At 38.6% G+C, this 27,500-nt stretch overlaps 2 protein-coding genes across 2 annotated transcripts in view; one reads left to right on the top strand and one right to left on the bottom strand.

The window, feature by feature from the left end:
- LOC306987907 (SLAM family member 9-like) overlaps positions 1-27,500 on the bottom strand; it is a 436,375-nt gene that overhangs the window by 133,366 nt on the left and 275,509 nt on the right. The gene's annotated exons all lie outside the window — the stretch shown is intronic.
- The window catches only part of LOC306987859 (uncharacterized protein), a 166,239-nt gene that overhangs the window by 63,904 nt on the left and 74,835 nt on the right, over positions 1-27,500 (top strand). Inside the window, exons 2-3 of the mRNA XM_079592455.1 lie at positions 6,433-6,529; positions 7,442-7,744. Of these exons, the coding sequence (XP_079448581.1) occupies positions 6,484-6,529; positions 7,442-7,744 (349 nt within the window). The 5' untranslated portion in view covers positions 6,433-6,483. The remainder of the gene's footprint in view (positions 1-6,432; positions 6,530-7,441; positions 7,745-27,500) is intronic.

Below are 27,500 nucleotides of genomic sequence, written 5' to 3' on the forward strand. Positions count from 1 at the left end.
TGGCTTGGGGATTATGATCCTGCCTGAAATGGGTGTAGGCCTATGCTATCTTCAGCACAAACGGATTCAGGCAGCATGCATTCAGCATTCAGTCACATCTGGTCGCGGGGTGAGCTCCTCGACCAGCGACCAAAACGCACTCACTGCCCTACAGCACAAGCTTTCCAACGCAGGCACCGCCCGCACGAGCACCTGCCAAACACCGCGACAGACACGCGGCGGCTACATTTGCAACAACATTTTCACCGGAGGAAGAGAAACGCTTAGAAACGCCCATATAGCTAGCACGTATGCCTTCTATTTATAGATGACAAAGACAAAGTTTACCAGTACTATGACAAGGTTACCGGTACTTATCTGAACTAACATCATGATCACCGCCACTATAAAGAAAACGTTCATTTTTCACTCTGTGCTATTGAAGAATAACAAATTTATTAAATGTTTAATTTAGGAAACTGCAAAAGTGAAGAGACTAAATGTTTAGATCAGCTGCGAAACTTCCAGCAAGAGAGTCCGGTCAGTCCTGTTTTCTGTATTTGTTAGATTACTGAAACTGGCCCTTAAAGCTCCTGCCAGCCCTGTTCTCGGGTCTCAGCGTTTGAATAGTTATGCAAACTGGGTCTAGGGCAGGTTCTACCAGAAAGACTCGGGAGATAAATTGATATAACAGCGTATATTTATTAACAGCCCAGCAAGCATGAATTTATAAAGTTCTTTGGCGTAGGCCCCGTCCTTAGAGAGCAATGCGAGGGTAGCGGAATCTGCATATCCTGCCTGAAGACGAAGGCAGGGGCGCAGCCGACCCCCCCTGGAGGTTAAGGAAGGGACCATCCTGGTGGTGGTGGGGAGGACGAAGGGGAAGGTACCATCTTGGTGGTGGTTGGGGAGGATGGAGGTACTTGGCAGCGTCAGCATCTGCGAACTCAGACGAATGTAAGTACCGATCTTTTATACTGTGAGTGTTAGCACATGATTGGTTAGAAGAGAAGTAATACGTGGCACGCTGATTGAGTCTTCCTGGCAGAACCAAGCGGCAACCTCCCTGTCTCTCTCTTGAAACCAACACGGAAGTGAATTTAACGGCAATTCGTCGACTGGCCGCTTGAGGCTGGCTGCAGAAGGGAGTCAAATCTGTATCTCCCGCATGTTAAACTGTCCAACTTTACAGCAGAAAAAAACATGTTTACAGCCTGGTTCTCTCTGTGGCTTTATAGATACAGCTAATTTTGCCCTTCATAACAACTGTGAGGGGGGTGAATTTTTTTAGAACTCACCCGTTTAGTTGATTAATATTTAAAGTTCTGCAAAATTAAGGGTGTGTCCACTTTTGAGTGACAGGTGGATTCCCGCTGATGTAAATGCTAGCCGGTTAGCCGTCACTTCACCTCAGCAAATTCCAGCTGCTGAACTTGCCATCTCTGCCGTGTTTGTTCTTTTTTTTCGGGATTATTTCATATAATTTAATACACCCATTACTTCCCCGACGGCTTTGGATTCCGCCGTTGTCGTCGAGTATCATACGAGAGAACAACCAGCGCTGTATTTCAGTTGTTTTCCTCTGTGAACATGCACTAACGTTAATGGATGTCTGACAATTTCGTTGCTTTTGTGGAGTTTTCAGATTTAAAAACGTCTATAGATATAAGGCTACACTCGTTCTGCGGTGCCGTTGCTCTGGAACAGATTATAACATGTTTATGTGCCGTCAGATGAAATCCTGCAGGTGTCTGTCTCCGTCCATGCAATAAATGCACGTCCTTGAATGAGCGCGGATTTCTAGCGCATTTACTTGAACTTCATAGGTAATATATCTATGTTTTGACTCATTTGAGAATTGAGATGCGGCCAAAATCAGAATTTAAAATGGACTGAATAATAAAGCTCTCTACGAACTTGACGAGCGATTCCGCCCTGAAGGACCATCTACTGTAATAAAAGAGTGACTGACATGTATGCACATAATCACGGTCACACACACACACACACTCTCGGAGTAATATTGTAAAGTTACTGCATAATACATTTTCAACTAGCAGAATAGCTGTACAGAATCACGATACACAGTCTCACTTGTAGCTAACGTTATGTCTTTTAACTATTATAATATTTCGAAGGGCAAAAACAGGACCTTTTTAATTGGCATTCTGATTTTAATCATCAACTGTCACTTTAGCGCGAGCCCCTGTGCAGTCGCAGACTTGGTACTGTCAGTAGCATATAGCATTAGCTCCCAAGCCTGCGCTAACCATGGAGCTAACTCCATAACGTCGCGCTAGGTGGGCGTGGTTTCAGATAGCCAGGCTCCTCAGCTCCGCCTCTTTGCCCATATTCTGTTATCCGGGAGTGACGAGCGGTGACGCGAGGCCAAGATGGCGACGGCCGGCTCCGCCCACTTTAGGCTTCAAAAATGCTCTTCAGAAACCTACGGGTGACGTCACGGACACTACGTCCATATTTTTTTACAGTCTATGGGCAGAACCTACGCTAAAGCTGTCATTTCCAAAACCTGTAATACTTCATTTCTCATCATAATGTAAATCCTTGCCCCTAAAAGTATATAAATTGAAAGTACACTGTTACAGTTCAGACTGTTTGAAATAATTGCAGCCGCGCGCAATAAAGAAGAACTTCTGCTTGAACGTGATCAGGGGCGGCTGGCCAATAGAGGGCGCTAGGGCGCCGCCCCCCCATGAGCACAGTTTATGAGCCACACTAATTAAATAAATAAGTAAATACATACATAAATCATACATACAAATTGTCAGTATTTGTGTGTTTAAGATATTAAATACACCCAGTATATGTGAAAAATATGATAGAAATTAAACACGTCTCCTCCACCTGCGTGCACGTCTCATCAGCACTGGGGCGCTGGAGAAATCGCCCCAGAGAGGCGGGTCTGTGGAGCAGCTTAGCCAATTGCTGATTTAAGATATACATGTTTGACAGAAACTGTAGCCAATCAGCGAGCTCAAATCTAGTCAGCTATGGGCGCTTGTGCCCGCCCGCGCCCGCGCTCATGCGCGCCTATCTTGATCAGACAGCAGTCTATCGCCTGGCTAGCTGGATGCGTCATGCTAATGCCTTATTTTGCTTTCCGTGATTACTTTATAAAACAACAGGGACAGATCCAACATGGACAGTTACCGAAGTGAGGGATCTGTCTGAGAAAGTAACTAAACTTTTTGAGTTAAATTTCAAATGCAAATGGAAAGTTTGTGCAATTTGTTTGTTTTTGTTTAAGAATGCTTCAGTCTTGTAATATGACATTAAATAATTACTGACTTTTTCACAGAGCACTGGTATCATGCAGTTTGTGTTAAATTGTGTTTGGGTGGTTAACAATAATTATTTGTAATATTATTATTATTTTTTGCTTTACAAAGATATGTAAAGGCAGTGGTTCTCAAACCGTGAGGTGACAGGTGGTGGTGCGGGAACAAAATGCTGAATTTTGCCGTTCCTTTAACGTTAATACTAACGTTACCTCATCTTAAAATAAGATTTAAACTGAGCATGCATTTCTCTCTGGTTAAATGCTGTAAATACATGACAAATTACCTCATCTTTTGCGGTCAAAACTGTCTGCATTTAAGCAGCGTGTATAGGCTATGACAGGCCTCAGCAAATCGCGCTATACTGCCGTTCTCAACAATATACGTTACCTTTGTAAAAGTAGGGATTTAAGTTAGCACTTACTAGCATGAAGAACAAATATAGACACAGGCTGTGCATGGAGAGCGATATAATTCAAACTCTCGACTCTTCAATACAAAGACATACCCTGTGTGAGTTCCTGTGTTTAATGATGATCACATTATATGAAGATTCACACGATTGCAAAAGTGACATTGATTTTATACAACAGTTCAACAAACGAAATATTAATATTAATTGATGTTCATTTTCAACACAGTTGTCAGTATTTTTACAATAAATTAATAGCTCCAATGAAAGCCACAGGAGAACTGCAGCACACAGCAATGATTGTGAACGAATCTTTAGAGTCAATGATTCAATGATTAATTCATAAATGCAGCCACTTGCTCGTTACTGAATGAATGACTCGATGACTCATCACCTACTGGCAGTTTTAATTTAATATTGAAAAGCATCACTTCGTTTTTACCATCATTGCATATTTATCTATTTAACTTAATTTTTTTAATTCAAAGCATTATTTATTTTATAAAGGTATTTGTAAAGGTAAAAATGCACTTGAAAAAAATAGATTTAGGGGGGCAAATAGTCCCTTACTGAAAAAGGTGTGACTGAAGAGTGGGGGTACGCAGAAGGATATTAAAGCCTCTTGGGGTACAACTCTAAAAAGTTTGAGAACCACTGGGACTGGGTTAAGGAATAGAACAAAATAAACATCAAAGCACAATACACATACCAAGGGCAGAAAGTAGGCCTAATACTCCTTACCAGACTACTGAAACCGGCTGAATATGACAGCCCCACCTAAGATATTTTTCACCAGCCGCCACTGAACGTGATCCAAACGGTCTCACTGGTCCTTGCTTCGATGAAAGAAAAACTTTACAACACTATTCAATGACAGTAAAAAAATATGTGTCGTTATCTCATTGCTGCGTTGCTAAATGATAGCAACTCACCAGGACACTTCACCAACTCTCCACTCATTCTGCTCGGACCATGCATTTCATTAACTTTGACGGCCATCAGGCTACCTTTCCTCCACTTCTCCCCAACGTGACGTCATCACAGAATTGCGTAAAAAAAAAAAAACGTTAATACCAAAAACGTAAAAAACTGGTAGGCTATTTAAGACCATTTTTGAGACATTTTAAAAATGATATACATATCTTGAGTGATTTATGTACCCATTAATCGACAGTGGTGGTTAACCTGCATGGGCTTTAAACCTACGATTTAGTAGTTCTACAAATTTGCCCGTTTAAAAATGTAAGAGTTTAAATCGATATCTTAATAAAATTGTGCACACGTCAACGTTGGAAACAATGATTACACTACTTGTAACCGGTGGCTCGCGACACCAGTTATAAACTTGTCTGCGTTGTGTGTGTAGCTTTGTCGAGACAGACACGGGACAACAGGCGGCAGTTTTGCTAGATCTTTTATCTGATAATAATATACAAACAAATGTAATCAGCCTCGTTAGTGAATCACCCTCAAAGATCTCTCTTCAGTGCATTAACAATGCCAAGAGGAATAAATCACATAGAATAAAATACATGTAACAGAAAACATACCTGATAATAATATACAAATGTAATCAGCCTCGTTAGTGAATCACCCTCAAAGATCTCTATAAAACAAATGTGATATACACTCGTCACATGTGCTCTCATATCACATTTAGGCCCAGATGCAAAAATATAACTTAAACAAGATGAAATGACAAAAATAACCACAGAGATAGGTCAAATAATATTATATACATAAATTAGAGTGAAAATATAGACATAAAAGGTACAATTAAAATTAAGATTAATTAAGATTAACAGGAACCCAAAATAACTCACCTCTTCAGTGCATTAACAATGCCAAGAGGAAGAGGAGGAGACAGAACAGGAAATTATATTGACTTATGACGTCACATCAATTAAAGGGGAAAACGCTCATTTCACTTAGGCAATTATATCAGGTGTATGTATACAATTTTGTGTAATTTCTCATAAACTATACATACATTAAACAGTACACTTTCTGTACCTGTTACATACTTATAATAATTTTTACATGCCATCTGTAAACAAATCACTTAGTTCCTTGGCAGGGATCAGTGAAATTCACAATTTCGGGGTCCGGCCCACGGCACGAAGGCCGAAGCCGTTAAGGAGGATTGATTTCCGGTTCAGTGTATGGAGGCAGCCTTAATTTGATCACTGAGAAGGACATCTTGTTCAGACATTGGTCTGGAACGCTGCACATTTTGGATGAGGATGACTTTATTATTATTATTAATGCTTAAACAACACAAACAAAAAATGTGCATTATCAAATCTCTGAATATAACCGCAATTGTTCAGCCTTATAAGACGAGGATGACTTGGCCTAACTAAACAACGGGTTAAGTTACAGGTGTGTGTTTGTGCATGTGTGGTGTTTGTCGGTAGACGGCTCTGTCAGTAGTATATTGAGCTCATGTATCTAGGAAGACAGATATGACTTTGCACTCCAGCACAGGAGGTGGCGGTATGCAGCCAAAAAAGCTGGAATGCGACCCGCCAAATAAATCCACGGAAAAAGAATCAGCAGAAGACGCCATCAGCAGCAACAGACTGCGCTCTTTACTTTCACTGTAATGAACGATTAACATCCGTGATAAGCAGTGCAGAATATATATTCAAGAAAATTATCCTGTAGGCTAGATATTTTTCGCCAGTAGCCTATTAATTATCTCTGTTGATCTGCAGTCGTGCTTTAGTGAGTTAGTCGTTTCGGAGTAGATTATTACAAGAAACTACGATTTTTATTGAAATCTGCAGCAATATGAAGAACTTTGTATTGTTCTTCCTGTTATCATTTTCCATTGAAGGTATGTTTTATGTTTACGTTGATATGTCTTTAAAATGTTCTGTTTCAGTTTGTATAAACCGGAAATGCTCATTGTGTTTCGTTTATCTTTTTCCTGCAGTTTGTAAATAAATGAAATGTGAAAATGTTCATATTAGTTCAATATAGGAGAGATATTAAAGTTGTTGCATAACATTCAACGTAAGTCAAGTGTAACAATACTAGCTTTTATACTCCAGGCCTTGATATAGCATTTTCACCACGTTTTTAAAGTTTATGCTTAATTTAGGCTGAATTCATATTTTTCTACAGGTATAATTGTCTTAGTGTTTTGTGTTCGTAATGCAAGTGCTGATCATTACAGGCCCATGCTAAATATACAGTGCTTTACAAATTTATAAGACAACCTGTCATAATAAAGATGCATCATTATTTTTTAAGGAATCAAGACTAAGACTAAAAAAATATATAGTCATTTATCAGGTAAATAACAAACTTAAACAACTAAATAGACCCCCAAAAAAGTATATTTTATTTTTGTAATGCCTACTTTGGCCTTGATAACAGCTTACATTCTTGCTGGCATTGTTTTATGTACTTTCCCAAAAACTATCTAATTTTGAATTCATTAAATCCCAACAATAATTATATTTTAGCATTAGAAACACTACTGTGACTAAATAGCTTACACATACTGGTGTATTAACCATTACAGAAACATAAAACATTATTTTGCTAATAACCAATACTGTTAGTTTAGGGCAGCTGAGGCACAAACCTTACATTGGGTGCTGGTCTAATAAATTAGCCAAGGACTGTATATATTACTTTACCTTTATTAATAAAATAAAATTGTTATAAAGAGTTATGTAGTTTTGTCAGTGTTTTGTCATTTCATCTTTTGTCCGTACAACTGTTCCTCTTTATTTTCCAGGTGTGTTTGGTGGTGAGTCGGTGTCAGTGATAGATGGAGATTCTGTTACTCTTCACACTGGTCTTACTGAAATACAGGAAGATGATGTGTTAGACTGGAGGTTTGGAGATGGACGTGTCCGCATAGCTAGAGTAAGAAAATATATATCAATATATGATGATGTTCTTGGTGGGAGATTCAGAGACAGACTGAAGCTGGACGGTCAAACTGGAGATCTCACCATCACAAACATCAGAAATGAACATGCTGGACCCTATGAAATATTAATCGATGGCATCGCCTCTAGGACATTCACTGTTAATGGTGAGTATTTAATCCATGTCAGTAAATGTGTGTACAACAACCAGCGATAACAAAGAACAGTCTTCAATTCTATAATCCAAACACTGCAATCCACAGCAGAATATCACAGGGAAAAATAACAACCATAAATGATCCCAGACAGTGAACTGAGGGTAATCAAGGTAAATCAGAACAGGTGTAGAGCTACCGTAAAACTTCAAATAATAGCCCGGGCTTTTATTTTCCCAAATCGCCGAACTACACCGGCTTGTATTGGAGACAGGCGTCTATATGAGACAGGCCTTTAATTTAGTGTTGAGACTTCACCCTGCGCTGCAATATACATTTAGCTTTACATTCATTTACAGAAATCAGCTGGTTGAATGAAAATTGCTGCTGCTATCGGATTTTCAGATGATATTCTCAATTCAGTTAACGGACGCTCTGAGGTAAAGTGAATTCAGACTGTAGTGTAGACTAAGCAACGATTGTATGTAATTGTACAGTACAATCATAACATAGACATGATCTTAATTCCATAATGTCCTTAAACATAACAGTATTGCTGGCCATAAACTGACAAAGTGCGCGTCCGATAACTCGAGTTGTCATAAACGCCGCACGCGCGCGCTTCTCGTCCGGTGTGCGATAACGCGAGTTGTCATAGACGCGGCGCGGCGCTTCTCGTCCGGTGTGTGATAGTTGTCACAGACGCGGCGCTTCTCGTCCGGTGTGCGATACATAGACGCGGCGCGGCGCATCTCGTCCGGTGTGCGATACCTCCTGCCTTGCTTGCGCTAACAGCTCCCGCCCAAATGCGCAGGGCTCTCTTGCGTGCCAATCTATATAACTGGCTTAAACAGACGATCTGACGGGTTTTAGAAGATTAAATACAACCCGAAACTAAAAAAAGACCCGGCCTCTATTTGAGACCGGCCTTTATTTATCCAAACCTGTAGCCACACCAGGCGTGTAAAAGAGACAGGCGTCTATTTGGGACTCGGCTATTATTTGAAGTTTTACGGTAATTAATAACCAAAAAAAAGCTAACTAAGGCCTTGTCCACATTAATACATTTCATTTTAAAACGTATATTTTTCTCTCTGTTTTGAGACAGTGTTTTATTAATGAAAACAAAGCTTTTTGCTCACCAAAGTGGATACATTTGAAAATGCCTTTTTTACGTTGTAGTGACTGTGAAAATGGAGCTATTTGAAAACAATGACTTAAGTTTAGTCATGTGACGCACATTGTACTGATATTCATGTTTATACCGGTATTGTGCCACACTGGTATTATTTCACACTGTTGCTAAAATGTTACTATGTGTCTTGACAATTAATGTACCATAGATTTTTTTTGTATACATTTAAGAAAACTCACAGTGAAAATAGTTATTGTTTTTGGCCCATGTATCCTTGTATTGTATATTAAATAAGGTTATAACACCCGAAACTTTTGAAATTTGTCACAGGTAAAATAAAAATGTCAAAGATAATTAAAGACAAGCAAACTAAAGAATAAATAATTAAACTACAAGCAATAACACAAATAAATGAGTACAATAAAACAAAGATACAAATGGTAGGTCTAACAGTTCTCAGGGACAGAAATTAAATTTAATAAAGTACAAATGTAAAACAACACTGCATATAATATTATTCACTGTGCAAATTAAAGGTGAATCCTTATTAAAGTTACAAAAACGTTATTCATTGAAGAGCAGGGAGGGATTTCTTTGTCTTTTGTAGTTAGATCAACATTAGCCGCGTTTCCACTGTTGGGCCAGTACAAGCCAGGGCTGTAAACGGTCAGGGTTCCCGCGGGGTCTTAAAAAGTCTAAAATTCTGAACTTTAAATTTAAGGTCTTAAAAACGGCCATATTTTCATCTGAGGTCTTAAATTTAATTTAGTCAGGTCTTAAAAAGGTTTTAACCTCGTTCATTTCCTGAAATGCTGGCCACAGAAAGTTATTACAAAATAGCAAAAAAGTATCGAGTCATAGCCTACAACATAGATATTATATAGAGACTAGATGCCCTATTGGCCGCTGGGCACCGAGAAATACGGCCGCCATCTTAAACCGGTCGTACTCCTAATTTCGTTGCTTAGCAGCAGTTCGATTCCAGAGCACTGTGGAGCATTTTCCTGTTCTAATCGGCGGACCAGCGCAAATAGGGCCCGGGATTACTTTTAACAAGTACATTTGAACATTACCGTACTTTTGGTTGTATTGTGTGAATACAATATTACCAGATAATTGAGAAGGAGCAAGGATCTTTGATATTACTGTACTGAAATCGTAGCCAGCTAACGTTAGCTAGGCTATGTTTACTGCATCACTCGGCATGGAGAGGTTGGGTAAAGTAATAATTACAAGAGCTTCACGGTTATCAGATACAAGCATTCAACGGCCCTGCAGTATAAACATATATAATATAGGTTATTTGTGTTTGCGCACGTGATATCAGGAAGCAATGTAATAACGTTAACGTTAGTTACCTGTGTAATACACACATGACGGCGTCGGCGATGCGCAAATCGAGTGTGTGTGTGTGTGTGTGTGAGAGAGAGAGAGAGAGAGAGAGAGAGAGAGAGTGTGTGTGTGTGTGTGTGAGAGAGAGAGAGAGAGAGAGTGTGTGTGTGTGTCACAAATCATTATTGTTTCTTCAACTTATTAAAATATCTTACTTTACTGCAACTCTGTTTCTGCTTCTTTATCATATTTATAGTGTGTGATTTATAAAATACCTTATATCCTACATCACATATTTTGATTTTGGACGTCTGGTCACTTTATATCTTATATCAGAATATTATATTACTGTTAAGCCTACTATGAATATTAAAATATGCCGAACCATGTGTCCTGTATCATAGCTACATGAATGACATTTGCAGAAAAAAACCCCGCATGAAAATCAGTTCGGTCTTCAGTGAGTTATGATTAATTAAATGCGCTGACAGCTCATTGCTCCTGCCACACAGATTACACTGAGTGGAGCGGGTGACCGGTTTAAGATGGCGGCCCCACGGCTCGACCGCGCTAGTAGGCAGTAGCGGTCGATAGGGCGTCTATCTTATATGATGTCTATAGAGCATCACAGTCCCGCCCACAGCCCGAGAGAGCTCTGGTGCCGGAAGTAAATTTCCCATTCATTTCTCCCATTGACTTTTGGAAAAATCCGTATCTAAAGAGTTTTAGAGCATGTCTGAGGATAACCAGCTATGGCTGAACTCATAAGCATACAACATATCATTTCGAGTAAAAAAACGAAGAGAAAATCCAAAAAAAGGCAAAGGTACAAGACTGTGTACATATTTTCATTTCCGAGCGAAGGAACTACTCATCCCATAAACCACCGCGCCTCACTGAAGTCGACTGAAGCCACAGCCGCAAAAGAGCCTTTTAAATGAAATTTATATAGTAAATGTGTAGTTAATAGCAGTTATTTCAGTAATAATCGTGTAAATAAAAATAATAATATATTGTGTGCGTGTGTGAAAGCGGTTAACGATAGCGTTAGCAACATGGTGCAGCTCAGTCATCAACACACGTGTGTTCAGTCAGTGTGTAACGTTAGTTTGTGTGTTTATTTCAAAGCCCTTTATGACACAGGACACTCTGCTGACAGGACAGGTTGAGGTCCATGCTCATTTTCATGATGTTATAGTTCATCCTTAATTGTAATAACATGTAATGTATTTTCTTAATATCCACAACAAGTGAAAATTAAAAAGTGACGGTCAGCAAACCAGAAAGTGCACAGCGCCACCGGTCTGATGCATGGACCGGTGCATGGTCTGCTCTTGGACCGTCATAATCAGTTTATTAACTTGCCATGAATTATTACACAAATGTTCAGTAAATGCATGAAGAGGTATGCCTAGGCTTAATATTTTTTTGACAGTGGCATCATAAAATGCTTGATATGACTCATACCATATGAAGGCTACAGTAGCCTATCTAAAGTGAACGATAAGTAAGGGATAATGTAAAGGTTGTTATAGCGAATACAACTCGCGAAAGGCTGATTATGAGCCCGAAGCGGAGCCTGAAGGGAGTTGTATTCGCTATAAGTTAACAACCAACTCGCTATAACTTACATTATCCCGCTTATTACATGGCTACCTACCAAATAAATAAATAATTTGACACAAAATATTAATTTAAAAAGGAATGTATTGATTTAAAAACTATTTATATGGCTTCCGCTAAAGAAAACAGTCCGTTCAAGTCTCTACCAGAGAATGTAGACGGGCTCTGGTCTCTACTGTTAGAATCCTGCTTCCATGGCAACGCTCTGACCTTCGCGGGGTTTACACGACATCCACCAATCAGATGCATCACTGTGGGATTGTGGGATTGTTTAGGATTGTGGGTAATGAAGTACTTATCCAAGACATCGCGAATAAAAGGCATTTATCTCAAATCAAGGTTAGTGCCCCATTAACTTTTGGCGTTTATATGAGCATATACAATCGCTTAGTACAGCCGTTGCTGGTTTTAAGTCTACCATGTATGGTTACGTTTTTATGGCTTATACCCCAAATGTCTATGGAGAAATTGTATTGAATTTTTACTTCCGGCACCGGCTGTGGGCGGGACTGTGATGCTCTATGGCCTACAAAGTGGAGCTGTAGCAGGGGTCTCCGACACGTCGCTCGCGAGCTGCCAGTAGCTCGTGCCCTGATTGGCGGTAGCTCGCCAAGAGGCCATTCACATATTGCGTCTTTTGCGCGCTCAAGTTCGTTATTTCAAATTTAGGCGCGCGGCAAGCGCACTCATATTAGAAGCAATGCGGACGTTTTTTCCAGGCGGAGCAAAAAAAAAAAAAAAAAGCTCAACTTTTCTGAATTCTGCAAGCGGGTCATGTGACAAGAACCAACCAATCCGCTTCACCCTTTCCGTAACAACATTGAAAGCTCCGTCAACATGAAGGATGGGGGTGCACCCAAACACTACAGATGTTTTTCTCTTCTCTGTAAATAAATAATGGCCACAGCAAGCGTTTATCAGAGGTGGAAATCATTAGCTAGCTACTAAAACTTCTTTGCCTTTGTGGATTGCGCAGTGCATGGTTGCATAGCAACGACAGACGCAACGGGAAAATCGGAACAAATCTTACTATTAATAATAAAAGATAAGGTAATGTGCATTGTAAATGTCAGTAATTTATCTTTTTTTGACGCATTAATTCTATAAAAAATTATTTAAAGGCTGAGATACGTGAGGTTTATCTTTTTATAAAACCTTTTTTGTCAAAACTTTATTTGAACTTGTACATGTTAGTAGATAACATGTTGCAAGACACTCTTTTAAAATCTAGCCATAATTTTTTTGTTATTATTTTAATGTTTATGTAAACAAAAAGTGCATATTGATGCTAATTATATTTGTTATTTGCTGGTTAATGCGTCATGTAGGTCTTAAATTTAAATATTTATGGTCTTAAAATGTCTTAAAAAGGTCTTAAATTTGACTTACTGAAACCTGCAAGAACCCTGAACGGGCCGTGTCGGGCTAATATCCCCGGACCTGTAGCACCGGGGCCAAAACACAGGCCAGAAGCTTCACTAAAACCCGGCCGTAACACGCCTCTCTGCAACTACGTCACACAAACACATAATTTTACCAACAAAAGGAATTTTATTAGAAAACTAATCAGAAAGAAATCACTGGAAACTGAGATTGCAAAACGAACATGATAAAAGCGACCGTTTGCTGGCATTTTTTTGTTGTTTACTTAAATATTTAAGACCCAAGCAGGTTTTTTTCACAGGTTTACAATAAAAAATGATACAGTGATCATATTAAATCAATGTGTGTCAAGATTACACATTAGTCACACAGCAATAAAGTGGTATTTTATTAGTCAGAGAAACAGAGGAAGCTCCCAAATAATCTGACTTGCTTTAATTTATGACATATGCGGAGAATATCATATGGATATCAGAAAGTCTGTTATAAAGAGACGAGACATACTGACTGATAAAATAAAAACATGATTGTGATAGCCTATGATTTGTCTTGATTTCTTCAAGCAGTTGTTTTTACCATGTTTATTATAGTAATGGTCAGCATGCATAGTCTTTTGCATCGCATATAAATATATCTGCCTTATACGGTGATCAGAATCCACATCGGATCACAAACAGAAGTTATTTCAAACAATCTGCTATCTGAAAGTGAGTTATGAGCTAAAATGATTTTAAAAGTCTTTAATGTTGATGTTAGCTGGTGTAGGAAACTTTTCCTTCTTCTAAACAAACACCAGGAGACGTTTGGATCACGTTCAAGCAGAAGTTCTTCTTTATTGCGCGCGGCTGCAATTCTTTCAAACAGTCTGAATCTAAACAGTATACATGGTAATTTATACATTCCAAGGGGGAGGAGACTTCTTGGGGTGGAGACAAATTTAAACAAATCATACGACAGCAAGGAGGAGTTAATTCTTATCTAGCTAAAACCGGTCTGGTAGGTTATCTAGAGAAATTGAGCAAAATCAGCATATTCACTCTATTGTATTGCCAATCTAATCAGTCTAATTATTTAACGTCTGAGCTAGGAATCAGCATAACTATTCACATGCTAAAAATGGCCAGGAACTCCGGTTCCAAAGGCCATCCGAGAGCCATTAAAGACAAAAGGTGAAAGTCTCCCCAACAGCTAGGCTGAAAGGTGAGAATCTCTCAGTGATGCGACTCATTTAAAATACAATAGAGAAAACAGGACTGGCAGGACAGGAGACTCTTGCTGGAGACTCAATAATCATCTGAAATCAGTATCAGTTTATACACTATTGCAGTAATAACTAAATTAAACATTTAATAAATTTGTAATGCTACACTGGTATATGAAGCCCCTGATGTTCTCAGACGTCACATAGTCCCACTTCGATCAGTGGGCTCCATCACACGAGGAGCTACTAATGGAAATGTGAAAGTGCCCGTTAGAAAAAAGACCTTCGCTTCGGACAGTCAGCCTTTACTGTCCAGGGTGCTAAACTCTGGAACTCCTTGTCTACCGAGCTGAAACCGGTCTCAGATCTGGGGGCTTTTAAAAATTAACTAAAGCGTATTTTAAAAAGAGATCAAGTGTGTAATCATTGTTAGTTTGCGCTCAAATGCACATTCTTTATGTAATGTCAGAATTAGGTAATGTTACTGTAAATGTAAATGTATTTTTTGTACTTTTTGTATGTATGTGAAAAGCCCTTCTAGGGACGGACATTGCAAATTAGCCTTGGCTATAAATGTTGTAGTGTGGTACATGTTTATTGTTCACACGTGTCCCTATTAAATAAAATAAATAAATAAATAAATAAATATGCGGCGCTGCAGTCTCCAGGTAAACTCCGCCTCTGTTCGTAACCACTCCTCAAGCCCGAGTTGGCCCGCTTTGAACCAAGGTATTCAGCGGGCCAACAAACCCTGGCCATTGGCCCCGATCAAGCTCTGGAAGTGACAGTGGAAACACGACTAGCCCTGGCACTCACTAGCAGCCTGCTTTTGGCTCGACAGTGGCTAATAAGAACACAGACAGGGAGAAGTGAAAGAGAAATCATTGTTATCATTTACACGCTGTCACACAGCCGTGCACGCTTCGAGGTGTGTGCTGTAACCTTTACACACCAGACTTGACACCCCAGTAGACCTTTACACACCAGTAGAGCGTTTAACTCGGGATGTTAAAGCAAATAATTCACTAGGCAGAATTTCAGTGGAGCAAAACGTTATTTATTCTTCATATAGCATGGGAAAGAGAAAAGGGAGAAAATTGTAATTCAGGTATTTCTTCTTTCTTTCTTTTTTTGTGAACATTTTATTATTATTATTGTGTACAATACAGGATTTTCATGAAAGAATAATAATAAAAAAGAAATAAAAACACACCCTCCATACCCCAATAAGAGAGACATGAAGAAATATTCACACCCATAAAATAAAAAAATACTACAAGGCCAATCCTCATATTCACGCACAGTCTTATACCTTACATACAGTGGGTACGGAAAGTATTCAGACCCCCTTACATTTTTCACTCTTTGTTATATTGCAGCCATTTGCTAAAATCATTTAAGTTCATTTTTTTCCTCATCATTGTACACACAGCACCCCATATTGACAGAAAAACACATTATTGTTGACATTTATTAAAAAAGAAACACTGAAATATCACATGGTCCTAAGTATTCAGACCCTTTGCTCAGTATTTAGTAGAAGCACCCTTTTGATCTAATACAGCCATGAGTTTTGGGAAAGATGCAACAAGTTTTCACACCTGGATTTGGGTATCCTCTGCCATTCCTCGCAGATCCTCTCCAGTTCTGTCAGGTTGGATGGTAAACGTTGGTGGACAGCCATTTTCAGGTCTTTCCAGAGTAGGGCTGCATAACGATTAATCGCAACTAATCGTTTGCAGAATAACAGTTTTTGTTTACATTATATATGTGTGTGTAGCCTACTGTGTAAAATAATTATGTATTTATAAATACACACACATGCATGTAAATATTTTTTAAATGTATATATACATGTTTATATACATTTTTATATTTAAATATAATTTATATTATATATAATTATAAATACTTAATATATAACTATATTTTTTTCTTTAAATTATACATGTTTGTGTATTTATATATATATATATATATATATATATATATATTTATTATACACAGTACACACACATATGATGTAAACAAAAACTTTTATTCTGCAAACGATTAGTTGCGATGAATCGTTATGCAGCCCTACTCTGGAGATGCTCAATTGGGTTTAAGTCAGGGCTCTGGCTGGGCCATTCAAGAACAGTCATGGAGTTGTTGTGAAGCCACTCCTTCGTTACTTTAGCTGTGTGTTTGTTGGAAGGTGAACCTTCGGCCCAGTCTGAGCACTCTGGAAAAGGTTTTCATTCAGGATGTACGCATTCATCTTTCCCTCGATTGCAACCAGTCGTCATGTCCCTGCAGCTGAAACCCCTTTTAAAATAAAATAAAACGGGCTCGGGTCGGACTCGGGCTTATAATTATGATGAGCTGTCGGACACGGGCCGGGCTAGGGCCTGAGCGTCTCGGGCCAGGGCCGGGCTAGGGCCTAGATTTGAGGCCAGTGCAGGGCTCTACCATGCAGGCTTTCATGTGTCTTGCACTGAGGAGAGGCTTCCGTCGGGCCACTCTGCCATAAAGCCCCGACTGGTGGATGGCTGCAGTGATGGTTGACTTACTACAACTTTCTCCCATCTCCCGACTGCATCTCTGGAGCTCAGCCACAGTGATCTTTGGGCTCTTCTCCCCCGATAGCTCAGTTTGGCCGGACGGCCAGCTCTAGGAAGGGTTCTGGTCATCCCAAACGTCTTCCATTTAAGGATTATGGAGGCCACTCTGCTCTTAGGAACCTTAAGTGCAGCAGATTTTTTTTTTGGTAACCTTGGCCAGATCTGTGCCTTGCCACAATTCTGTCTCTGAGCTCTTCAGGCAGTTCCTTTGACCTCATGATTCTCATTTGCTCTGACATGCACTGTGAGCTGTAAGGTCTTATATAGACAGGTGTGTGGCTTTCCTAATCAAGTCCAATCAGTATAATCACAGCTGGACTCAAATGAAGGTGTAGAACCATCTCAAGAGTGATCAGAAGAAATGGACAGCACCTGAGTTAAATATGAGTGTCACAGCAATGGGTCTGAATACGTAGGACCATGTGATATTTCAGTTTTTCTTTTTTAAGAAATGTGCAAAAATGTCAACAATTCTGTGTTTTTCTTTCAATATGGGGTGCTGTGTGTACAATGAGGAAAAATAAACTTAAATGATTTCAGCAAATGGCTGCAATATAACAGAGGGAAAAATGTAAGGGGGTCTGAATACTTTACACACACACACACACACACACACACACACACACACACACACACACACACACACACACACACACACACACACACACACACACACACACACACACACAAAAAGAAGAAAAAGGAAATAAATAAAGGTTGAGAGAAACCATGATCACATTATTGGCATTACTCAGGGGTCAGCCCATTCTGTTCTAGAAAATGATCTTGTAAAATATGTGCTTTTTTGTTTAAGTAAGTATTTCCATTGCTATGCAAGAAGACAATTATTTAACCCAGAGTGATATAGTTGGACCATAAATACTTTTCCAGTGTATGGCAATCAGGCGTTTCGCTTGCAATAGACAGGTTTACAAGCTTCTGCTCATGTATTTTCATTTGGTGCAAACAGGGATTTCTTTAACAATTTCAGATAATACACTGATTACTTCTTTCCAAAAGGACTGTAAGTTATGGAAGTAAATTAATGACAAATGTTTTTGAAACAAAAAGCCTGTTGAATTGCACTACTTGAAATGTTTTTGCATTGCATTAATCATGCTTGCATTTTAATGCATTGTATTTTAGGACTTGCATTTTTTTATTGCCTCAAATTCAACATGGTTGAATATTTAAGCTGTGAATATTTCAATTCAAAACATTTCAAACACATTTTCATTATTAAAAATTCAATAATCCATATTCACCTTTCATATTTCAATTCCAAAATATTCAAACGGTTTAAAAATACAACCTTTAATATTCAACAGGGAATTTTCAGTCCATTTTATTTCGCTTTAAAAATTCGCTTCCTCAAATTCAGTGGTTAAAATTCGACAGTAAATTCAACATTGACATCCAGGAACTGCAGGAAAAGCAGTAGACTACCGAGCATAATCTCCACCTGCTGTTATTCGTCCTCACCAGCAGGGGCCGCAAGCACGTGTTGTTGACGAAGACGAGAGCAACAGTTCATTCATAAAAACCCGTTTATAGAAATGTAAGTGTATTTGTGATTATTACGAGAGCTGTTTTTTCAGCTGAGATTATAATGTTATTCCCCCGATGCTGATGTACAGATCAAATGTTACATTTGAAGTAGACATATATTTCTCTTGGTTGTTTAGTTGCCTTAACATTATATCACTGCGATGCGCTGCAGTAGCCTACTAGTGTTTCCCTCAATACAGGATTGCTGGACATATAAAACGCTGGACATATAAAACGCTTAACGTATAGCTTAATGGACTAATAGTGATATAAAAGGGCAAACTCGCACTTTATTGAGAAGGCTGTATATGGCTACGGGCAGCAGACTAAAGATGAACTTAACCCGCAAGGTTTCACGCCAAGTTTCCCTGTGATATATGGCATAAAGTTGGCTTGACATTAGACATTCGCACATTTAGGGACCGTCTCTAAAGTTACACACGACATTGGTACACACGTTTCTAACTTCAATAGCATTGGGAGAGAATGACTTACAGAAAACTGGTAGGTCAGGCATGATACACATGCACACCTTTTATATTTTTGATAAGTTGAAGTTTGCTATTGAAGTTAGAAACGTGTGTAATGTTGAATGTAATTTTAGAGACGGTCCCTAAATGTGCGAAAGTCCAATGTCAAGCCAACTTTATGCCAGTATGCATATGCATATAATGCGGGTGGGATATGTCCCACCACTTTCTGCCAGGTATATTGTCCCCACCTCGCAGCACGGATGTACAAACAGCCGAAATAAAACAACTCCAGTTAACCAGCAGAGCATTCATTTAGTTCGTTTGTTAAACAAGAGGCGATCTAGCGCTGAAATGTGTATGAAATCAAGTGCTCATTGCCACTGCGATCAGTGGTGCGGATAGAGTATGTGGCTCGCGAACACTCTTCACTCAGACGCACTTCAATCAGTTGCGGAGACTCTCGTTCCGGTGAAATCACAAAACAAACTGCACACAAAGTGTCCCAGCTTGATATACAACCACTGATAAACATAATCGGTTTTGATGAGGAAAAAAAACTATACGAGTGCGGATTCGAACCCAGAACTTCTGACCCTCATGGCTAAAGTTCTACCACTCGACCATTAAAGTACATTTGTATTTTAAGTCGGATCTATTCATGTGAAAATTCCATAGGAAAATTCTCGGCACTGACAACATATTAGATCTCATTAAACGACAAATGAAACCCAATGTAGACCTAGGCCACTATATTTTTGATAGCTGGACATCGTAATGTTATTGTACACATCTGATTTATGATTTAATATTGTATTAGCAAAACAGACACACAAACAAACTGCGTGAAACTTTGCGCGTTAAATTCATATGATTCTGAGTCCGTCTGCTGCCCGTAACCACATAGTAGGCCTACTTACAGCCTAAAGTGAGAGTTTGGTCTTTTATATCTACTAGTCCACGCTACGTTGAGCGTTTTATATGTCCAGCAATCCTGTATTGAGGGAAACACTAGTAGGCTACTGCAGCACATCGCAGTGATATAATGTTAAGGCAACTAAACAACCAAGAGAAATATATGTCTACTTCAAATGTAACATTTGATCTGTACATCAGCATCGGGGGAATAACATTATAATCTCAGCTGTAAAAACAGCTTTCGTAATAATCACAAATACACTTACATTTCTATAAACGGGTTTTTATGAATGAACTGTTGCTCTCCTCTTCGTCAACAACACGCGCTTGCGGCCCCTGCTGGTGAGGACGAATAACAGCAGGTGGAGATTATGCTCGGTAGTCTACTGCTTTTCCTGCAGTTCCTGGATGTCAATGTTGAATTTACTGTCGAATTTTAACCACTGAATTTGAGGAAGCGAATTTTTAAAGCGAAATAAAATGGACTGAAAATATTCCCTGTTGAATATTAAAGGTTGTATTTTTAAACCGTTTGAATATTTTGGAATTGAAATATGAAAGGTGAATATGGATTATTGAATTTTTAATAATGAAATGTGTTTGAAATGTTTTGAATTGAAATATTCACAGCTTAAATATTCAACCATGTTGAATTTGAGGCAATAAAAAAATGCAAGTCCTAAAATACAATGCATTAAAATGCAAGCATGGTTAATGCAATGCATATTTTTTTTCAAGTAGTGCAATTCAACAGGCTTTTTGTTTCAAAAACATTTGTCATTAATTTACTTCCATAGTAAGTGCTCACATTGCCAAATACAATGAAATAATGTTCCCTTATGAGTTGTACATTTTCCACAGATATCCAGAATATTTGGATTGAATTTATTCAGTATCCAATTATATTGGATCAATTTTGAAGTGTTGATTGATAATTTTGTGCTTGGACACAAGTTTTTTTTCCATTCATTTTCTGTAACGTCCATTTGGAGATCATCAATCCAAGCCAGTCTTTTATGATTTGTTGAATCTTTGGAAGCATTAACAAATTTGCTTTATATCATAGAGATTTTACATTTATCATTGGGATTTTTAACTGCAATTTCTTCTAAACTGCTTAAGGGAGGACACTGATATGAATGAATCTTAGATACTTGAAACTTCAAAAAGAGAGATTGGGGGATTTTGTTTCTTTCCCTTAAAGGGACAATAAGTATCTTTTTAGGTATTTTATTATCTAAAATCAATATTTTTATTCATAAATATGTCCTCAATGGTGTACAAATACCTCGGCCAATTATCTGACTTATCCTTATAAATGAAGAATTTATTATCTTTATATACATGGGACGGGTAGGTCCACAGAGGCTTCCATGTAGTTCCGCCATCTTGCAAAACTATAATAGCAGAGAGGGACAAAAAGTACTAAGCCAACGCGTTTCCACAACGCGTTTTCGTTCAGAGCCAGCCGAAACCAGCAGAAACGCAGGTGCAGAGCAGTGAGAGGCGCTTGAAACTGCACCGGCAAGTTTAAAAGTCTGGATTGCATTGTTATTATGGACCATACATATGCCAAGCCACAGGAGAAGTAAACATCGTCGCCAAAAAAGTCAAAAATAGAACGTAAAAGGAAACGTGACCGTAGATTACAGAAAAGAAGAGTTAATATAGCTAATGTGGCTAATTTTATATAGCTCTCCTTTTTCAAAAACAATCCATTAGCTCAAGTTGTGAATAGTTTGCTACGTGCATAGAACTGTACAGACAATGAAAATGCGTGGGATTTCCCCCTTTCTGGTCAATGTATCCCTGCCTCTGCTTAATTATTTTTATCCCCGGTGGGGATAAATTTATCCTCCCCTCAAAGTGATCATAGTGCTACTATAGTGGCGAGACGGATCACAAAACTTATCACGGATCCGTGGTTTGATTAAAGTCAATTTTATTTAAAAATGATTACTCACTCTCTCTTGAGCGTCTGGCGCGAGTGATTTCAATGTAAAGACGCGTTTATGCGCGTCTAGAGGTCCTGCGGCGCGGTGTTTAACACAGCGCGGTAGACGCGAGCCTCATTCTACTCCAGTTTGCGCGAATGAGGCGAATTGCTATCACAGATAATGTCTTTTCTATCATTTCACTGTAGCTCAGCATCGCGATGTAAAGTTAACGTTATTGCATGATCACAGTTCATATGTGTGGGGAAAGATAAGCTGTTAGAGTAAAAATATTGCGTTAGGCAACTTCAGTTAATAAGAAAAAAGATTTTACAATTCCTGCACATGCAGTGATGAAGTTCATGTTCTCATGATCTATTTTTATGAATAACAATGTTTCAAAACATCCCACAACCAGACTCAGTTCTCCTGTGCCTTTTTTTTCAATCTGAACCCATGGAGTATGAGATGAGCCAGCAAACCAGAAAAATGCGGCTCTCAGTTGGGCTGCCTTAAAATACCATAAAAGATTAGGGAGTTGTAACCCCCCTCTTTCGAATGGAAGGTACAGAAGCGATAAGCAAAGCCTGGAGCGTCTCTTGTTCCAAATGATTTTAACAAATGTCTTCTTTATATTTGAAAAAAAGGAAGGAGGAGGAGTTAGGGGGATTGACTGAAACAAATATAAAAATGTAGGGAGTATGTTCATTTTAATGGTGTTCACCCTTTCAATAGTAGTGAGAGGGAGAGACATCCATCTATTCAAACTTTCATTTACTTGAGCTATCGGGGGAGTGTAGTTGGACGCAATCAGATCCTCCACCCGTGTAATAACTTTGATTCCCAAATACCTAAATCCATCGATAGAGGTTTTATAGGAATGTTGAACTGTTGGATTCAGCCTTTCCTGTTCATTAAGAAAAAGTATAGATGATTTTGATTTGTTAAAGGGGTCATGACATGGGTTTTTTTATTTTATTATTATGTTCCCTTAGGTGCAATTATAGTATTACTATAGTTTTTTTTACAAAAAACTTTTAAAATGTAGTGATTTATGACCTTTTCCCACCCTGTTTCTCATCCTCTGATTCAAACAGTCTGTTTTGGGGGTGTTTCCCCTTTAAGAGTTCAGTGCTAACCCCCACTGTTGTGATTGGCTAACGTCAGTGCCTATGCATCAATTGTTAACGCCCCCAGCCAGAACCTGTGCGGATTCAGCGTATTTAAAAAGTAGTTTACAGTTTTAAATACATTACTTACAGTTTGCGTCGTCATTGTTGAGCCCCGAATAGTCGGCACGGACTTATCTTTGAGCAACAGTTTTCTGGCAAAGCCAGCATAATTTCTGGATTTGTTCTCTACCACTGCCGTGACTGGGACAAATAAAGTGCATCCATTTTTCCCTGTCGTCTGGATCTTTCGCAGCGTATTCAAAGATGTTGTTTGTCCACAGCCAGGAACAGCACATCTGCGTGGCATCGTAATATCCATGTACACAGACCCACTCGCTGTCCGTCCGTCGACTGAACACTTGTGAGGCGCGCGGCGCGCGACAATGATACGAAATGAGCGTAGTTGTCTTGCGCTTAAAGCGTAGTTGTCTTGTGCTGGAGGCGGTCGTATGCAAACGCTGGTACGTCACTTCGTACCGTGACGTCACTTCTTACCATGGATCCAGAACGAGCTGTATTTAGAGCTTGATTAAATAAATGATTCGTTTATAATGGGGAGGACGTCTTAAGCTATGAAACTTGCAGGACGTTTTAATGGTACAAAGACCTCTTATATACCAAAAGATCAAGGCAAATTTGGTTTCTCATTTCATGACCCCTTTAACTTTATAGCCCGAAAAGATTCCAAAGTTTCGTTAAATATACAATTATGTTGTCTACAAATAGCGAAATCCGATGTTCTAGGCCTATAATTTCAAATCTAATCGCAATTGCCAGGGGTTCCAGGGCCATTGCAAATAATAATGGCGAGAGTGAACAACCCTGGCGAGTCCCGCGGTATAAATTAAAAGGTTTGGAAGTTAAATAATTTGTAATGACCTCTGCTGTCGGGCTCTGATATAAAATCTTTATCCACTGGCAAAAGTTCTGACCACATCCAAAACATCTGAGTACATCAAATAAGTAAGACCACTCGACTCGGTCAAATGCTTTTTCTACATCTAACGTCAAAATACATGTATCTGTAGAGCCATCCTTTTCATAAACAATATTAAGTACTCGCCTGATATTATGGAAGGCCTGTCTATTTTGTACAAAGCCATTTTGGTAAATTCCTATTAGGGAGGGTAAATTATGAAGGGCTAAAACCTTGGCTATAACTTTGGCATCGGAATTCATTAAAGAAATTGATCTATATTATTTACATCTGTCTTGGGGCTTTACAGGTTTGGGGATGAGTGTTATTAACACATCTCTAAGAGAAGGGGAAAGGCAGCGCTCGAGTTGAGACTCTTTATACATTTCTAATAGCGGAATCACTAATTTATCTTTAAAGGATTTGTAAATATTTTTGACTTTATAATTTGAATGTGTATTTCTGTGTGTTGTGCCAATTTCATAATTTAGTTGGCAATGCAATTTATTGTTACTCAGTTTATCTAAGTTGGGTGTCATGTGACCCTTGCTGATTTATTTCACCTGGACGTGTTAGCGTCAACTGAATGGTGAGACGTGAATTCAGATACACATGTTAATGCTCCTGACTTATTCTACTGCTGGTTACCAGGCGAACACGGTAAAAGTGTTAATATTTTGTATATTATGTTTTGGTTTTGTGTCCTTAGTGGTGTTGTGTGTAAAATGATGGATTGTTTTCCTTTTGTGTCTAGTTTTCACGGTGTCTCATCAATAAATAAATAAATGGACATCAGTACTTCGGAAGCGTGGACTGTTTAATAACCAGCGATTAGTTACAGGGCCAGCTGTTTTACCACTCTTCATCTTCACTATAGCATTTAAAACTTCTTCACTAGTTAAGGGTTCATCCAATTGTCTTTCGGCTTCACTGTTCATAGATGGGATCTTGAGATTGTCTAAAAATATAGTTTGCTGCATACTCTGACCTGTAGATTCTGCAGTATATAACGATTGGAAATACTTGGTGAAAATTTCATTAATCTCCACCGGATCTGATGTCAGGTTTCCAGCTGTTGTGTAAGTGTTATTTATTGCTTTACTCGATTGTAGTTGTTTAATCTGCCAGGCTAAAAGTCTGCATGACTTCTCTCCATATTCATAAAATGTTTGCTTGAGACATATTAAGCTGGCTTCAGCTTTTGCTGCAGATAGTTCATTATACTGTGCCCTTAAAGGAACACTTTAAGTTTACAACTCCCCTAGAGTTAACGAGTTAAGTTTACCGTTTTCGAATCCATTCAGCCGATCTCCGGGTCTGGCAGTAGCACTTTTAGCATAGCTTAGCATAGATCATTGAATCTGATTAGACCGTTATTATCTCTCTCAAAAAAATGACCAAAGAGTTTCGATATTTTTCTTGTTTAAAACTTGACTCTTCTGTAGTTACATTGTGTACTAAGACCGACAGAAAATTAAAAGTTGTGATTTTCTACACCAATATGAGTAGGAACTATACTCTCATTCCTGCGTAATAAGAACTGCTGCCGTACCAGCAGCGCAATGTTATTACAAACTTAGTGCCGGTCATATTGGAAGTTACCGAGCTGCGGACTATTTTCAGGTGCTGCGTAATATCATTGCGCTGCTGGTACGGCAGCAGTTCCTTGATTATTACGCAGGACTGTTCCTTTAAAATGAGCAGTTCCTGCGTAAGTGGATTCGAATTTGACTGATCTGAGTATATCTTGCTCCAATTTTCTTATTCTTTCATCTAAATTTTGTAATTCCAACTTCATTTTATTATTAAGTTTTTTTTTCCAAGTTAATTGTAAAGAATAAATCTATATGAATTCCAATGAACTCCATACATTTTTAATCATGAAGCCATCTTGGGTGTAATCTCCATCTACAAGGTTTAACTGGGCCATGATCAGAAATCACAATAGACTCATAGGAACAGTCAAAAATCTGGTGATATAAATTATTAGAAATCAAAAAGTAGTCTGTTCGGGAGTATGATTTTAGTGATGAACTATAGCATGGGAGATCACACTCTTTGTGATTGTGGTTAAACTCGCATAATAATGAATGTGTCTTAAGAGAGTTTTAAAAACTAAAAATCTTTATGTTTGTGGTAGGAGTGTTGAGTAATACGTCTATCTAGCTCGCCGCCATGTTGGATCAATCTCTTCAGTAAGCATGTTGTGCTTCTTACTGAAGTGTGGAAACTGCGATACAGTGCTGCTTTTTCAGGATTCTTTGATGAACAGTGTTACGAAACTGCTCCGAGACTTGCAGGTTGAGATCCAAATGCAGCTTTATCATATGGGGCAATCCAGACACGTAATCCAAAGAACAGGCAAGAGGTCAAAGCACAGGTAGGCAGTCCAAACAAAGAAACAAACAAAACAGGCAGGGGTCAGAGGCAAAAGAGTAATCCACGGAACAGGCAAGAAATAAAAAAAAACCAAGAGACATGAAACCAGGGAAAACGCTCGGAAATGCAGTGTAACAACAACATACAAAACTTTGCAGTGAGTGATGGGGTGAACCAGGCTTATATGGGTTGAACTAAACAAGAAGATGAGATACAGGTGAATGTGATAATGAGTGCTGATGAGTCCAGGCAGAGAATGATGAGAGATGTAGTGAACATGAAAGTCTGGTGTGGAGTGCCCTCTGGTGGCTCTCAAGGGCACTCCAGCTGGTGACCGTTAAAAACAGAAAGATTGAACAACATTTATTTAGAATTTTTTTACTGTCATTTTTAATCAATTTAAGATGTCCTTGCTAAATAAAAATATATAATTTCTTTAATAAATAAAAGCCTAGTGACCCCAAACTTTTAAACTGTAGTGTATATTAATCAGATTTAGCTTACTTCAGTCTAATGGAACTGTAAGTGTGAAATAATTACATATAGCCTAGGCATATACATACACTATTGTTTGGAATAACCAAGAAATGCATAAGTTTTTAAAATACATTACATTGTATACATTTAAAATACGTTACTCATTAACTGTATTAGATTTATTAAAAATGACTGTAAATACATTATATGTTACAACTTACGATTCCAAAATACTTTTTATTTTATTTACCGGTATGTTATTCAGAGTTTCTGTTCATTATGAATCCTTCAGTGCAGCATTGGCAGCTGTGCAGTCAGTGGCGTATCCAGGACATTTTTACTGGGGTGGCCAAGATGGGACACAAAGCTAGTGTGGGGTGGCAATATCTACTATAAAGTAATGTTATGTAAACCTTGAAACTCGCATGAACAATAGAGGATTCTAATAATAGTAACAAAGTGCAATAGAGGTAGCTAGTTCTTGCTTTTTGCTCATTCTCCTGCTACAAAATGCTTTCACATAGGCCATAAGACCACAAGACAAGACTTAAAGTCCAATGATGCCAACTGGTGGAATGGTACACAGAAGTCACGGTTCGGTATGAATTCGGTACAATGGAGGGAAAAGCAAAACAAAAATGCAGAAGGCATTTTTATTTTATTGTGCATGTCTCAGT

This window comes from Phoxinus phoxinus (assembly GCF_949152265.1).
Source record: "Phoxinus phoxinus genome assembly, chromosome: 20".
NCBI lineage: Eukaryota > Metazoa > Chordata > Actinopteri > Cypriniformes > Leuciscidae > Phoxinus > Phoxinus phoxinus.